At 39.9% G+C, this 16154-nt stretch overlaps 2 protein-coding genes across 2 annotated transcripts; one reads left to right on the top strand and one right to left on the bottom strand.

Annotated features, from left to right (window-relative positions):
* Positions 1-108: 108 nt before the first annotated feature.
* LOC100694051 (hyaluronidase PH-20-like) lies at positions 109-9074 on the top strand. Its single transcript, XM_019346398.1, has 8 exons — positions 109-220; positions 4700-4947; positions 5087-5253; positions 5341-5509; positions 5622-5840; positions 5919-6077; positions 7085-7174; positions 8628-9074. The coding sequence occupies exons 1-8, from the start codon at positions 109-111 to the stop codon at positions 9072-9074; spliced, it is 1611 nt and encodes a 536-aa protein (XP_019201943.1).
* A 2438-nt stretch (positions 9075-11512) lies between these two features.
* tmem229a (transmembrane protein 229A) lies at positions 11513-15470 on the bottom strand. Its single transcript, XM_025899942.1, has 2 exons — positions 14060-15470; positions 11513-13131 (listed from the first exon to the last, which is right to left on the bottom strand). Exon 1 carries the CDS (start codon positions 15407-15409, stop codon positions 14147-14149), a length of 1263 nt encoding a protein of 420 aa, XP_025755727.1. The 5' UTR covers positions 15410-15470; the 3' UTR covers positions 11513-13131; positions 14060-14146.
* Between the last annotated feature and the right edge of the window lie 684 nt (positions 15471-16154).

Here is a 16154-nt window from a genome sequence, read left to right as displayed (position 1 = left end):
TTCTTCTACTTCTCCAATTCATTGTAACGAGGGTGCCAGAGCCTATCCCTGCTGAAACAGGGCGTTAGGCAGGGTACACCCTGGATGTGTCACCAATCTATGTCAAGCATGAGTATTCGGGGAGCGTGCAGACTCCACACAGAAAGGCCCAGCCCAGCCAGTGAGTTCAAACCCAACACCTTCTTCGAGGCAACACTGCTAACCACTGCACCACCTTTTAGTAAATATTAGAATGATTAAGAATCAGACATTTATAGTTTATTAACCAGGTGCACTGTGAGATTTTGGGTAAACCATGCACTTTTATTACAAAATACAACTGCACCAAACATGACCAATCAAAAGAATTTACTGTGTTAGTACTTTGTATACGTACATTTCTTATACTGGGCCAAACTCTGTCCAAGAAATCCTTTAAAAACAAGCATCAAAGGAAACGCCATTCCGTTCACACGGGTCTGGATGTGGGAATTAGGAAGTAATGAGTGCGTCATCTGTAGGAAGAATTTGGTAAATGCTGGTGTGGTGCCAAGCAAACAAACTAATGAGTCACTCAGAATCCAAACAATCCATTGAAGGAGAAACTTGAATGTCAAACCACAGGCAGATTTGTTGGACTGTGTGAAAGTGATATAGAGGTGGAGCTTCTTGCAAAGCCAAAGAATCTTTAAGCAGTAGCAGCAATGTTCTAAAAAAAACTACCAAATAGTTGCTGCCATCAGGATGCTCAAGATGAGGCAAACGAGCTCTCAAACTGCTTTCATCTTTAAGGTAATCAAAAGAAGAACTCGTGCAGCTATACATTACTGGTGGACCGTGAAATTTTGGATTGCCCTTTGGAGTTCCACAGACACTGATTTACAAGAAGGACGCTAGCATGAGAGTACATGAGAGTAAATTTTGCCTTTACAGCTTCATCACTTACAGACTGGACAAGAAGAATGTAAACTATTGTATATAAAGCCCATGTTCTCTGTCTGCGGCTCCATATCTCTGCTGTTGTGTATGCAAACATCAATATGAAAAATGAAATGATGAAAACAAATACGCACTTGGTAAAGCTGTAGTCTCCTCAATGTCCCACCTCAATCATGTTTATTTTAATCCATATAGTGAGGACTGGTGTTCATTGGTAATTACTTTTAACAATGTAAGAGACAGATGAGAGCTTTTACAGCTACGCCACAAGATGGCAGCACTGAACTGGCTATTATGTTACTGAAGCTTCACATTGGTTATTGAATCATGACACAGTACATTAACCAAACATGCATGTCAGGATGCATTCCATGCTATTCTGCATACATGCATCGTCATGGGAGGCTGACAAGTGGAATGAGATGCAGTGATGCAGTTGCTTTGTCTGGAAGGAAACAATGCAGCTTATGCAACTGCTCAAAGCCTTTGGTAGACATGGATCTTACAGTTTGGAGCTCCTTTAAACTGGTGGGCTGTTCTTGACAATGACCAGCTGCACATACCTTGGAATAAGGAGCTCTCCTGTAGCTGCCATTGTGTAAACCGTACCTGAAACCTATTGGCTGACTGCCCACGGCATCCACTTCAAGGATTACAATGTGAAATAAAAATAGTAGTAAGCATGTACTCGTGCTATTGAACCTTTCTATAGAGCAGCTGGTTTCTTATCATGAAGAAATTCATGTAATAACATTTTCCTTGATATAATTTATCAAGGAAAATGTTATGATGTAATGAGGATGTGAAAGTAGCCTGTGGAACATAAAATAGCCTTCCTAAAGATCCTTTCTGGCCCACAGGATGGGTTTAAAGAGAGTAGAAATCACAGAAAAGAAAAGTACGATATTTGACATTTTCACTGTAGGAAGCATTGTGCTGCAAGTTATTAATGGATCACAGCCTTTTACAGCCTCCTTTTCACTCATGGCTTTTCACACCACACCAAAGCAAGATGGCTAGGCCAAGAAGGCAACAGCTTCCTTTGATTTACAGCAGCAGTGTTTCTTTGTGATGACAGAGGACTGACTCTGCAAAGTCGAAGACGTATTGTTAAAACTGTGCTTACGTTTCATGCTTTTCATGATCTGTAAATTTTTTCAGAATGTGATTTTCTATCTTTTTTCATATATATATATCCACGAGAAGCTTGAGAAATACCAAGGGCTCAGAGAAGAGCTCGAGAAGATGAAGGTGACGGTGGTCCCAGTGGTAATCGGAGCACTAGGTGCAGTGACTCCCAAGCTAGGCGAGTGGCTCCAGCAGATCCCGGGAACAACATCGGAGATCTCTGTCCAGAAGAGTGCAATGCTAGGAACAGCTAAGATACTGCGCAGGACCCTCAAGCTCCCAGGCCTCTGGTAGAGGACCCGAGCTTGAAGGATTAACCGCCCACAGGGCGAGTGGGGATTTTTTTTTTTTATATATATATATATATAATGACCAGGCCCACGTCTTATCAAATTCAGCTCTATGTGGCTGTAAGTAAGTCACAGCTTTAACAAAAACACACATGTTGTGCGTGTATAGCATCTGTATGTGTGTCAAAGAAGTACCTGTGTTTACACTGTGCCACTAACGTGTGAAATAACTACCACCAAATGGTGTACTGCACATGTCTGTCTAGACACATAGATACATAGGGCACATACAGAGTAAACAGGCTTAGCATTTGTAACATGGAGGCAAAAAAGTGCAGCCGTCAGTTACATTTTTAGTTATTTGTTCCTGTAAACTTAACTGATTGTGCCCATATATTTATTTATTTTTTCTGCATGTGTTTCCTATTAGATTAAATGTGTCCTAATATGTATTTATTACTGCTCTCCTGGCACTTGGGTGTCAAACTTTTGTGTCTCCTCACTGCAGGGATAGAATGAGCTGCTGGTCATGATAGCATTAGTGTGTTATGCTTTTTTTTTTTTTTTTTTAAGTAGCTTGCTTATATATTTACAAGTAAAAATAAAAGTAAAGCCAGTGAACGCTTTTTACTTTGTCTCAATTCTGTTCTCAGCGTGGCCTCCTTGGATCAGTTTTTTACTGTATCTTTACAGTGTGCAACCAACAAAGCTCACACTGAAAACCACATGACAAAACCCCCAAATCAAACGAGATGACAGCGTATTTTCATTTTTTTTGTTTTCAGTGTATATTTGAGTTATATACCTTTGTTTCTGTTGTTTTAATTGTTCCATTATAACTAACTCAAGGTCAAAGCAGCCCAAGCTGTGCACTGAAACACTATGCGTGCACTATGAAACATAGCACGCTCCATAACCTCACACCCAGGTGTGCCCCCTTCTGCTCCAGGTCAAACTTGGCACAGGGCGATCAACACATTTTCTTGTCTTTCCTGAGTCTATCCCAGTACACAGTGATACTCATCATGTTACGCCGCCTCCTTCATACTTCTGTTTATCTCTTCCACCTTCATAACATCAGTGCCCTTCTTGTAAGGACGTTCTCACTCTGTGAGACACATGTAAAGCTGGGACATTTGGATAAAGGCATGTCCAGGTACTGTGCTTCTTTTCTTTACATAGTCTAACAGTCAGTCTTGAGCTTGTATTTTGTGATTACTAGTCTATTTATATATGTAACAGAAATCATCATGCATAGAAGTAACATGCTTTGGAGCTTGTGGTTATTTTTAGCAAAGCAAGGGGATTAAAATCAGGCCAGGTTTGTCAGGTTGGATTAACATTTGGGAGACTTGTATGCTGGAGTTATTAGAGAAAAAAAGTGATCCATGCTAGAACTGACACTGATAGATGTGCAGGATTAAAAACAGCCTTGACATATTCAGGAATACAGTACAGTAACTAAAGAAAGTGTAGTAGCCACTCAGAAAAAAGTAGACATTATGCACAGAACTGTGCTCTGAGCATCTTAGTGAAATATGCACTATACCGATTATATATTAATATTGTGGGGTATGAGTGTTTCTTTTGTTTATGTTCTGTTTTTAAGGCAGGTTAAAGGATGGTTTCGGTTGCACAAAGCAGCAGAAGATGTGTGCTGCTGCTTCTCTTTCTTACCCGGTCAATCTTTCCCGTCTCTTTCTTCACATTAGCATTAGCAGCCCTGACGGTGCCAAAAACCGTGGCACTTCCTGCTGCTGACATTAACAAATCAATCTTGATCCTGCCTGCTACCATTTCCACTCTTTCAGTGGAAAAATCTTCCAGTGTATCACAGCCCTACTTAACCTTCTCCTCTCCTGCACGTACCCCACAAACTTTGTCAAAACTCCCATTTAAGACTGACTCAAAACCTGATTCATCTACCTCTGAAACATCAGTTCAACTCTGCAACCCAGCACCCCACAGAGATGTTGCAAACTTGCCTATAACTTCTAAAAATATCCATCTGTTTGGCAAAGAGGTCTCTCTTAGTTCTTATTCAGGCCATTGTCGCCATACATTTTTCTATCCTGTTCAACCCCTAAAACAAATTCCATGGTTGCCATCTAACCTCTGCAAACATCTGAATTTGTCCCACAAAGCTACAGCACCTCTTACGCACAAACACTCTCAATCACCTCACACTAAAAGCTGCCTGTATCCTCTTTCTACTGGAAAAGTTCATCTTCAACCTGCGAAATCTCCTAAAACTCAATCTCCTTTCCCTCCAGCCTCACTGTCTCCCCTCTCCAACTCAACTTCACCTCAAAGTGCTTTAAAAAAGCTTCAGGCTCCTCTTCCAGTGTCACCCCTTTCCGCAGCTTTAAACTTCAAAACAACACTGCGTGCCCTTTCTAAAACATCACCCCTCCTTCCCTACAACACCACGTCATCTCCTCCAGAAGCAACAACCCCTGGCCTTGCACCTCCCCATCTTCCCCACACCGTAGGCCCGCTGTTTGAACACCAGCCTTTCATTGTTACTTGGAATATCCCTGATCTAGTGTGTAAAAGGTATAACGTCTCACTGGACACCTCAGCCTTTAAAGGAGTGGCCACACCTGCCAAGGTAAGAGTGAAAAGATGATGGATAATCAGCAGCTGTTGTGTTTTTTATACAACCTTTAGGAGGTTATAAAACTGTCTTAAAAGGCAAAGTTATTTATGAGTAATGGAGATAAGTTTATTGGGTCTTGTTCCTGCTGCAGGTTCCAGGGCAGTTTCTGTCTCTGTTCTACACAGATCGACTGGGTCTTTATCCACACATAGACCTCAAAAGTAGGAAAAAGTTCCACGGCGGCATCCCTCAGAGAGCTAACCTGAAAGCCAGCTTGGAAAAGGCCAGAGCAGATATTAACTACTACATCCCATCCAGGTAAGTAGGCCAGAGTATACTGTTTTTGCCCCTAGTGACACATTAAATGCTAATACTGACCTTCATCACCCTCCTCATTCCTTCCAGGGCAAACCGAGGCCTGGCTGTGATAGACTGGGAGGAATGGCGCCCCCTATGGGACAGAAATTGGGGAACCAAAAGAATCTACCAGACTTTGTCAGTGGCCCATGTAATGCAGGCTAATCTCTCCCTCCCAGTACAACAGGCCACAGTAAAAGCCAAACAGCAGTTTCAGGTCAGAACACTTTGCTTGAGGCTTAATGATAAATTATATACAATACAGAGCTGAGAGCACCTATTAATTATTCATGCCATCGTTCCTTCACTCCTGGCTTCCTTCCTCTTAGGAGGCAGCAAAGAATTTTATGTCAGGGATGTTGGCCTTGGGCAGAGCTATGAGACCCAACTATCTTTGGGGCTTCTACTTGTTCCCCAACTGCTATAATTATGGCTGGAAGGACCGGCACTACACAGGCCAGTGCTCCAAGGAGGTGAGGAGGCAAAATGATGAGCTGCTCTGGCTATGGGAGTCAAGCACGGCCCTTTACCCCTCTGTGTACTTGCAGGTTGGTGATTCTCCTAAATGGATGACATACTTCTAATATTATTATTTTAAGCCGTAATTTTCCCTGCATCTGTTTCAGACCTCTCTAGCAGACAATCCAAAAGCAGCTCTGATGGTGAGAAACCGCGTCCAGGAGGCTTTGAGGGTGTCTGCCCTTCCTGGATGGAGTGCTACTGCACCCGTGTTTGTTTACATGCGCCCTGTTTTTGTTGACGACAACAAACGCTTCCTCAGCCAGGTAACAAAGACTAATTTAAATGTGGATTTGTTTAACACCTTATTCATGGGCGCATTACGTAATAGTCTGCAGCATGACTTTCTGACCTGATTGGGATGTCCTTGGGAGGCATTTGCAAATGACAAGCACTAAGCTTACAAATTAAATGACTTTGCAGCTTAAACAGATTGCATCTTTTCCAGTAACTCATTAGAGAGTAAACGCAAGCACACTTGACTAGATTACATCTTACATCTTAGGTTACTTTATACATCCCTAGAGTGGAGTGTTTCCAGCCAGGAGGTCCAGTTTTAAGGGGAGTTCAGTTTCTTTGGTGTAACAACATCCTGCTTAGGTGGTAACCGCCACATGATGTTGTAATCCTTATCTTCTGTTCTTATTTGTGTGAGCATGCTGCAAAAAACCTCAACTCAAAACCATGATGCAATGCTTTGCAAACCTTTTTATTTTAAAAAGTGCACGTCACATGTTGCAACTGAGAAAATATTCAGGAAAGTTTGGACATGGACACCTTTCTGTCTGTCTTACATCACCTTTTCTTTAAGTTCTTTAAGAGAATATGAACTGCAGAGAAAGCAAAAATTTTCCAGCATTTTTCACCAACACTGGGCAGCTCAACAGTTTGGGCTTCATTTGCCATATTTTTAATTTCATAATGTCCGAAATGCTTTCAATGATTGCAAGTAGGCCAGTTTAGCACCTGGACTGCTTTACTAACAATCATGTACTATATAGAACACCCCCCACAAAATGGTAATTTGGTAATGGTAATTTTCATTCCAGTAAAATCTTTTTTAGGGAGGTTTAAGGACATTTCTGTAAACGGTACACAGTAAAATTCAATGTGTTTTTAAAACCTCTTAAAAAACTGAAAATGGAAAATTGCTTAACTTTGAAACAGCTCTCAAAGTCTTCTGACAATCGAATCTTACATTTTTAAATATTGTCTCAGTCTTTTTACATGTGTAACGAACAGTTAGTGAAGATGCTTAACTATTTGCGTCCAGGGGGATCTGATCAGCACCGTGGGGGAGAGTGTGGCAGTGGGGGCATCTGGTGCTGTGCTATGGGGGGCCAGCGCCGACTATGATGACCAGGTAACATCACACCACAGGCCTCCATTGGACTGCTGAAAGATATAACAATGTATTGATGTCAGTCAGACCCGAACAAGACAAAGACTTTAATTAGACGATACAGGAAGCGGTTTATCTCTTCAGCAACTGACAATATCTGCTGAGTGATTGTGGCGGCTGGTTTAGCAACCACAATAGTTAATCCACAACAGCAAAGCCTAAATTAAGCAATGATGGTAAATTTAACTGGATGTTTAAATTGCTCTGACAGAGACCTCAGCATGTAATTAATATTCTTGTAGTTACATATCTTAATTGCCTTCTATTACATATTACATGCTGTTAGTGTCTGCTATTCAGTGCATTAGGCTTTTTATAGCTGCAAGATATTTTTGTTAATTCTGCCTGTTCTGCGGTTAATGAACTTCTTAATCCACACATTACAAACCTTTTAAAACAATACTCTCAGTCAGAAATAGCTGGTTTTCTAATATGTAAATATGCTAGTTTGTTTTCTGTTGATTATATGAAAAGGTAATACCACTGATACAGTTAGCAGCTGCTTAGCCTTTCACAAATATTAGATTTGTAACATTATAGATCTATCAAAACAGTGCTCTCACACAGGAACAACTGTACATTTTATAATATGTATGCTAGTTTGCTTGCTCTTGAATGTATAAAAAGGTGACACTGCTGCTACAGTTAGCAGCTGCTTAGCTTAATTCTCTGGAGAAACAAACTTGCCAGATCTAGCCTTGTGAAATTTTTGTCTTCTTTTTGGCATTAAGTCAACATAAAGTAAGAAAATCAATAACATCCTTTGCCTCATTAAAATGAATCTGTAAGCCATGTTGCTGAACCACTCCAATAAACGGCAACCGATATAGTGTCTTCAGTCTGGTATTAACAAAAGTGACCGAACATCACCGCCACCGTAGCCCACTAATGTCATTTAGTAATCATTAAGGCTAGCTAAGCAAAGCTAAGCTAGCCTTACTCTTGTTTTTAATGAATAGGTATGCAAGTGGTATTGATCAGTTTTAGGGGGGGTTTTCACGTGGACATGTTAACACAATTCATGGTCACTGAATTATTGTGATACTGCGCTCTGTTTTAGGCATACACAATTGTGGTCAGAAGTTTACGGTACATGCACACATCTCGGGCATGTATATCATTGTATTTTGAACTTTTAATGGTCTCTCTGAACTGTTCTTTTTCCACGGTGGAAAGAGTGTACAGCATACATGTTCAGTGACGTTAAAAAACAAGAATTTGCGTACACAAGTTTGAATTTATTTTGCCTAAAAGCTGGGCCAGGAAACCAACTAATTTAAATAAATTCTACCAATAATGCCAAGAAGAGTGGTCAAATAACCAACAAGAGTTATAGCAGAAGCTTGTTGATTGCTACTGAAAGGATCTGGTTGAGGTGATCTTATTTTTTCCTCTCTCTATTTCTCCTCTCCAGCCTTCTTGTGAAGCCCTCTCATCCTACCTCACCTCCACCCTGAACCCTTACATCACCAACGTCACGACAGCTGCCCAGCTGTGCAGCGACTTCCTGTGCCGAGGAAATGGCCGCTGTGTCAGAAAAAACTACAAGTCCAGCCATTACCTCCACCTAAACCCTGAAAGTTTCAGGGTTGTGCATATTCAGAAACGCTACTTTGTTCTAGGAAGTCCAAGCTTGGCAGACTTAAAGTCTTTAAGCAGGAGATTTAACTGTCAGTGCTACAAAGGACTGAAATGCACTCCTAGGACATACAAAGAGCTTGCCAAGGCCCTGATGTTCAGTGTTAAGCGAGGGCAGTACCAGAACTCCCACACTCTGAGTAAAGTTGGATTAGATGACACCGAGCAGGCCAGCACTGCTAAAGATAAAGTCAATAAGAACTTTAATGCAGCTGACAATTAAATTTGGTGGTTACAAACTAAATTGCTAGTCTGGTCTAGAATCCAGAATCAAACTTCTACCTGCATAGAAGATGAGCTTATAGTCAACGATTAACAATCAATTAATATTTTGAACAAATTTATATATTATACTGTTACCTTTTGCTGTGTCAGCAAAAAAACGACTCAGTAAGCATAGGGCTACTTCATGTATATGAATAAAACCACTGACAGAATCTATAAAAGACAAACACAATACCAAATCACAGATGTGTCACCTGTGCCTGACAATATTACAGCCAGTGGGTATTTGAATATGATTTGACTGCATATGTAAATAGAAAAAAAGAAAGGCTGCAGCAGCTTTTTTCTTTCTTTCTCTGCAATGACAAAGTACTGAATGAATGAAAGCATTTTTCATTTTAAATTCTCAGTAATTTATTTAATTTATCTCGGCTCTTTTAAAATGTGTCTTTGTATGCAAGCGAATATAATTTGTGTGAGAAAAATAAAGAAGAATTAGCAGACGCACTGACCTTTATTCCAGTTTAGATCATTGTCAGTTGCTTTTGATTGCTTGAGAGAAAAGGTCTGACAAGCAGTGGATTATTTAAGTCTACTAATGACAAATGAGGAAAGTGCTGGAAACATTCCTCAGAGAAAGTGGCCCATATTTCTATGACAGCATGACACGTAGCATCACAGAGTTGCTGTAGATTTATCATTTGATCACATTCCAGAGGTGCTCTGTTGGATTGAAATATGGTGGCTGTGAAGGCCATTTGAGTACAGCGAATTCACTGTCATGTCACTGTCAAGAAAACATTTTGAGATGATTTGAGCTTTGCGATATAGCACGTTGTCCGGCTGGAAGAAGCCATCAAAAGATGGGTGCACTGTGGTCATAAAGGGACTTTCTCGGCTCAAAAACCAGCAAGTACTTGGATCAGGGTGCTTTTATATTGATTATGCCAGATTCTGAACTTACAATCAAATGTTGCAGCAGAAATCGAAGCTCATTAGAACAAGTAATTTTGGTGAATCCATGCAAAATGTAGCCTCAATTTCCTGTTCTTAGCGTTCAAGATGCTCTTCTGCATGGCTTGGTTCTAACAAGTGGTTATTTGTTGCCTTCCTATGAGCTCAAAGCAATCTTGCCATTTCCTCTGACCTCTGACATCAACAAGTCACTTTCACCCAGAGAATTGGGCTAACTGGATGTTTTCTCTTTTTCAGACTATTCTCAACCCTAGACTTGTTTCTGTGGGAAAATCCCAGTAGATTACTAGTTTTGGAAATAGACCAAACTTTGTGGCACCAGCAAACAGCTTACATTCAAAGAGTCACTTAATTCATCTTTCTTCCCCATTCTGACGGTCAGTTTAAACTCACTTTCACCATGTCTACTTGTCTGAATGTACTGAGCTGCTGCCATGTGATTGTTGGATTAGACATTTGGATTAATGAGGACATAAACAGATATATAATGTGGCGACTATTAGAGAAATATCAATTAATGGAATTTCCCGCTGGTCTAGTAAAGTTTTAAGGACCAGATTATAATGTTTTATTATTCAGGTGTTGGAAAGGAAGTCGCCATAATAATCAAGCCAACTGTTCAGTTTCACTTCCTAGTATTAGATGCCAAAAAATATGTTGAAAATGCATGTTCATTTTTATACACAACAGTCACAGATCACTTCTGATTGAATGTGTTAATGAGGCTTGGTGTATGTTGCTCCCATTGTGGTTTACAGTAAATATTGTAGGTCACTGGTGTATTCACTCAGTCCTCTGGGTGGTGTGTGTGATGTCTAAATGTTCGTATTTGCTTATGTCACAATGATCTCCATGGTGTCACGGACAGAAAGAGAGGGAGTGAGAGAGTGAACACAACCATACATACAAAAACAGCATCACATAACTCAAATTTTAAATCAGTTACAAGGCTTTTTGCAATCTCCTCTGTCTTATTTGATTTATATCAGTGCTAACTCAACCAGAAAGCAGTAATTATAGATAACACACATATTATCAGGTTGTACCAGGAACTGTTACCTTATGCACTAAAGAAAATGATTTGCAGCCATAAAACCAAGATTACCTTGATTCTGTTGCTTGTGTGCCTGGACCTGCTGAGACTTGTTCAAGCTTGTGGTATGGAAAACTACAAGTATTTCCTATAGTCACCAGCGTCTGGCAGACCTTTTTTGTTCCTGGCCTTTTAGTAGAATGCAAACACCAAGTCAGTAAATAAAAAGAAACCGCATGCTGAATTCATCCTCCACAGGGCAAAATCTCTGTATAAGGGTTTGATTTACATATTCACTTTACGCCTGGACTGCTTTTAACTTTTAACCTTGACTCTCCAACAGGAAGTAAATATTTCCATAGATATGGTGTAATTGTGCCTCTGCTGAATAATGCAAATGTTAAAGAAATGAAGGAATACCAGCTGCATCACAGGAAAATTGTATTTTTATTTAAAATTCTAAGTCATACAGTACATGCCATTGTAAGTTAGAGATCTTTTTTTAATTATAGTGCAATTTCTTTCAAACTCTTTTTTAAATACCTTTTCTAAAAGTAGTTTGGTCATTTTTTTAAAATGTTTAAAAAGTGCACAACCAAACACGAAAGTTAAGTCTGATTAAAATACAGTTATTCTGTCATGGAAAAAAACTGTAAGTTGTACAAAGTTATTCATGTGGGACAGAGTGTAAATGTTTAAGAACACCAGTGTAGCTGCCAGGTTAAACAAGAAAAAAAAAACAGTAGCCAAAGTATTAGGCTGAGTAGGGTTCAGTTCAGCTCTCAGTGCTAATTATATTAGTAGAATTTCACAGGGTTTTGAAACTAAAAAAAAAATTAAAAAAAATATGAATCTTTGTTAATAAATTAAATAATAAAATAAAGCATCTGTGCAAAGTATGCTTCTAAATTTGTATAGACAAAAAGTAATTTGTCCCCTAAACAGATCAGTCCCAGAGAAGATCATCATGTTTCTAATGCTAAGTCCACAGTGACTGATTCTAATATTTTAATGTTGTTCAAAATATTTTAAGTTCATAGAGCAGAATCATTTCTTTGCAGTTCATTGAAGCATATTACTTCTAATGAGGCAGCATAGGAGGTTAATATCTAGATAATATAGATGATACAGGTGATACATATAGGTGACTGACTGCTACAGTATGTTGGTGAACCAGTATGGCCTATATTATATCAATATTATATTAACCTATATATCACTAAGTCACATATTTTGGCCCCCAAAATCCATTTTCAGTCAGGCACTACCTGCGACCCACAATTGTAGCACTTGCAGATAAAAAGCTGAGTTTTGTTTGTGTCGCTTGGACTCAGTTTGCACAGGAAGGCACTCGAGCAAATCAGTGTTTGGGTCATGAAAAAGAAACTGCAACATCTTGTCTCCTCATAATCATTTAGCTACGGATTCCTTTGCTACATATATCACTGGGTTTATATCTACTCTAAGAATTGCCATGCATTGCTCTGTGATCATGTTAACAAGCTGAGTGGAAGCAGTTTGTTTTGAAATGTTAAGGAATAGAATAAAAAGGTGCGTAACTAACAGATGACTCTATCTTAAAAATACTGACTTTGGAATATTAGTTGACGATACATGTGAGTTAGTGAATAAAAGAAAGCTTTACTGGTATTTTAGCATGCAGATAGGACACTTAAAGCATGCTGATGTATATGTGAATAACGTAAGTGATCAAATCCAAAACACATCGGCCATATGTGAAGAACAGGAAATCAGTCACTGCAATCCATACAAAACTGAATCTTCACACTTTCAAAGTCATGAGGACATGTAAAATTTGTTCATGTTACAACTGTATTTTTCATTAAATGGATAAAAACGGCAGTAATTGAATTTACACAGTTGGGGTCCAAAGTTTTGAATTCCTTACTGTACCGTAAAATATCAGGCAGAGCAGAATAAAAGGACAGGTAACAAGGGTCCACAGCCTTGCGAAACCTCGACTCGTAACTTCCAGAAGTTATTACCTCCACAGAAAATCTTGTTTAACACACCCATCTTCACCTGCCTGAAGAAAATGAAACATATTAAAAAATTGATAGTATTTTATAATACAGACCCCAGCTAAGAGATCAATAACTCTAGAATTTGAAATGGTATGCCCATGTATTTTATCTGAAATGACAATGTTATTATATTAATCTAGAAATAATTAGCAGTAGACCCATTAGAATTAGGGGTAATAATCCAAGTTTTTACAGGGAAGAAGAAATTATTATACTGTATATAATTTTAGGTACTGCACTGTAACTATGCTGTACTTTTTGCATTTTTTTCTGGATTATATTCAATTGTCACTTATATTAGCTATAAAAGTAAGAGTACCTTTCCCACTTAGATGAAAAAACTAAAAGTTGCAAATACTGCAGGCCACACAGTTGACCCATGTGATCTTTTAACAATAGATTAATGGAGCTGGTGTTTACTTTTCCTTGGAGTCCAACCTAGAAACAAAATATCAATCCTATCACACTAGTATCAGTCCAACACCAATACCAATACTATGTCTATCAGTATTTGGATCGATCCACCCACTTATACTCTGATGCACACCAATGCAATTCACAATATAAATATAAAAAGTAGAGCATAATTATAGTATAAAATTTGGATTTTTTTTGTTCACTAAAATACATGGAAACAATACACTACTTAAAATTATTGATTTATATCTCATTTCATGTAAAATACCCAGATGTTGTGCACTATTTAAATTACAAATGCAGTACTTAAAAACATTTTTCTGCTTTCCTGTAAAAAAAAAAAGTTGAATTATTACCCTCTTATTCAAGTTTGTCTACATGTAATTTCCATTTAAGTCTATTACACCCTTGATTGTGGACTGTATTATAAAGTGCTACCAATATTTTGATATATGGACAAATGTTCATTTTTAGAAGGTGTAACATAGACTCAGATTTTTGTTGTTTACTCGCCTGGTAATAAATAGATGTCCCTTATTAAATTAGAAGGTTTTATTTCTTCCTCACTTAAATATTAGTTTGCAACCATCAAAATTAGAATTAAAGTTGCTTTTTCTTTGGCTCCAGTTGTCCATTGACGTCTCCATTCTCTTCACTTAAATCATGCACATCTTTGGTGCACTTGATTCTCAGCAGGACATTGGACAGCACGTCCTGATACAGACTCAAGCAGATCCACCCGGGCAGGTAGAGCAGGGTGATAAGTCCCATGAAGTTGTGAGGATAGTGGGAGTAATCCCACGAGCAAGCGTTAAACTGCCTCAAGACCAGACCCCACGAGAATTCCCACGTGTAGATGAAGCAGATGTAGATGGGGAGTCGTCGCCAGGTCCTCCAGCCCAGGCTGAAGTGCAGGTAAAGGTAGAGCCTCTCCACCACGAAGCTGCAGCTCCCGTACATCAGGAAAGACCACAGAGACGTGTGACCGCTGAGGGTCCTGTCAGACTTCTCCACCAGGTTGAACAGAGAGGTGAAAAGGACCTCGTCCAGAAAGCCGTGCATCCCGAAGAATAAGAAGCGCGCAAAGCCGGGAAGACCGTGCGGAGGTCTGCCCTCCAGCTGGAGGTCGGCGGAGAATGATGTGCGATACTGTAGATGTGACAGCTCTCTGTGGAACACCTGAGAGAAGTAGAGAGCCAGGATGTAATGCACTACCAGCTGAGTCCCAGAAACCACCCTCACTTGCTCGGCCAAAGTGTTAATGTTCCCGATCAGAATCTGCAGCCCGATGTAGATGGACGGGTAGAAAACAAGATGAAACACCACAGGCCGACCTCGGAAGCACCTCTTCTGTGAGTAGATCTTTTCCAGCGCAAAATGGGTCAGCGAATGCATGATGCAAAGATACGGAGAGGAAAAGCCCATCAGCTTAGGGTCCCGAGAGTGCAAAAGCCCCTGTAAGGATGACAGCAGGACATCCAGAGTCACGCCGTGCATCCCGTAGAAGTAAAGCCGCATCCATCGCGGCAGTCCCCGCGGCGGCTCCGTCGCGTCCCCGGTATCTGAGCCCGGTTCTTGCTGCTGGCGGAGCTTTCGTGCCGGTTTGAGGCCAGCGTCCTGCTCTCCCGAACACACGCGAGCACCGTCTCGCCACCGACCGGCCATGATCACTCTGTGTGGAGAGCTCCAGCTGTCCTCTTCTTGTGCATTGTTTTCTTTTATGTTGTGCTGCAGACGCGCAGTGAGCGAGCTGCGACTAAAAGCATCTCCGGCAAGAGTACGGAATGCTGCGTTCACGTGCACCCCAGAAGAAACAGTTTTCTGAGTACACTTTGACAGGCTTTTAGTTTTCCTGCGTACCATAAATGTGCTGTTTACGCTTACTGTTTCTCATCAAGACGCCCTTTCCGCGGGCTGTACTTGAGGTTTAACTAACTTGTTTAGCGGATTTCCTTCCTGATAAGGCATTTGCAAATCCAACTTTGAAATGACATTGTTTATACATGTTAATTACCCGCCAGTCTTCTCCCTTCCTTTATGGGCACAGCGATATTTTTCTGCATAGTACATAAATGACAGCTGAATTACAGACCAGAATGAAGCCAGTGGTGGGATGTGTGTCCTCGATGTGTGTTCTTTCTGTTGTTACTACACAAATAAAGCATGTACCCACTTATGAAAATATGTCACAGCAGGCCTATATTTGAAAAGGAATGCATTGGTTGCTTTAATTTACAAACTGTTTAAAAGATATGTGAAAAAATGCACAGGTGTACATTCATATTCACTACAATGCAACACTGAAAATGTCATGAAGAACCCACATTTTCCAATATTTTGCAAGGAAAATGGGAAAAGATTCCAGACATTTATTAAAACAGGTACAAACATACATAGAAATACAGTCTATAAGGCGAAAAAGCAAACAAACAAAAAACCCCGAACAAAACAAAAACGGATTTTGTACAATTCTAATGAGCTTTAAAGTCACCGTTTGGTATGACCACCTGTATTCTTCAACATACCCTGAACTCTCATAGGCAAGGTTCCTTGTAATTTAAGATGCCCCCATTTGTTATGTCTAGGCCTCCTACTTCTTATTTTTGTT

Source organism: Oreochromis niloticus, linkage group LG17, assembly GCF_001858045.2.
Source record: "Oreochromis niloticus isolate F11D_XX linkage group LG17, O_niloticus_UMD_NMBU, whole genome shotgun sequence".
Taxonomy (NCBI): Eukaryota; Metazoa; Chordata; class Actinopteri; order Cichliformes; family Cichlidae; genus Oreochromis; species Oreochromis niloticus.
The sequence above is the reverse complement of the archived record's forward strand: the minus strand, read 5'-3'. Positions and strand labels throughout refer to the sequence as shown.

Coding starts and splice junctions, on each gene's coding strand:
- LOC100694051 (XM_019346398.1), top strand. CDS start 109: ATGAGTATTCGGGGAGCGTGCAGACTCCACACAGAAAGGCCCAGCCCA. Junction 6,078..7,084: donor ACAAACGCTTCCTCAGCCAG/GTAACAAAGACT, acceptor ATTTGCGTCCAG/GGGGATCTGATCAGCACCGT. Junction 7,175..8,627: donor GCGCCGACTATGATGACCAG/GTAACATCACAC, acceptor TCTCCTCTCCAG/CCTTCTTGTGAAGCCCTCTC.
- tmem229a (XM_025899942.1), bottom strand. CDS start 15,409: ATGGTACGCAGGAAAACTAAAAGCCTGTCAAAGTGTACTCAGAAAACT.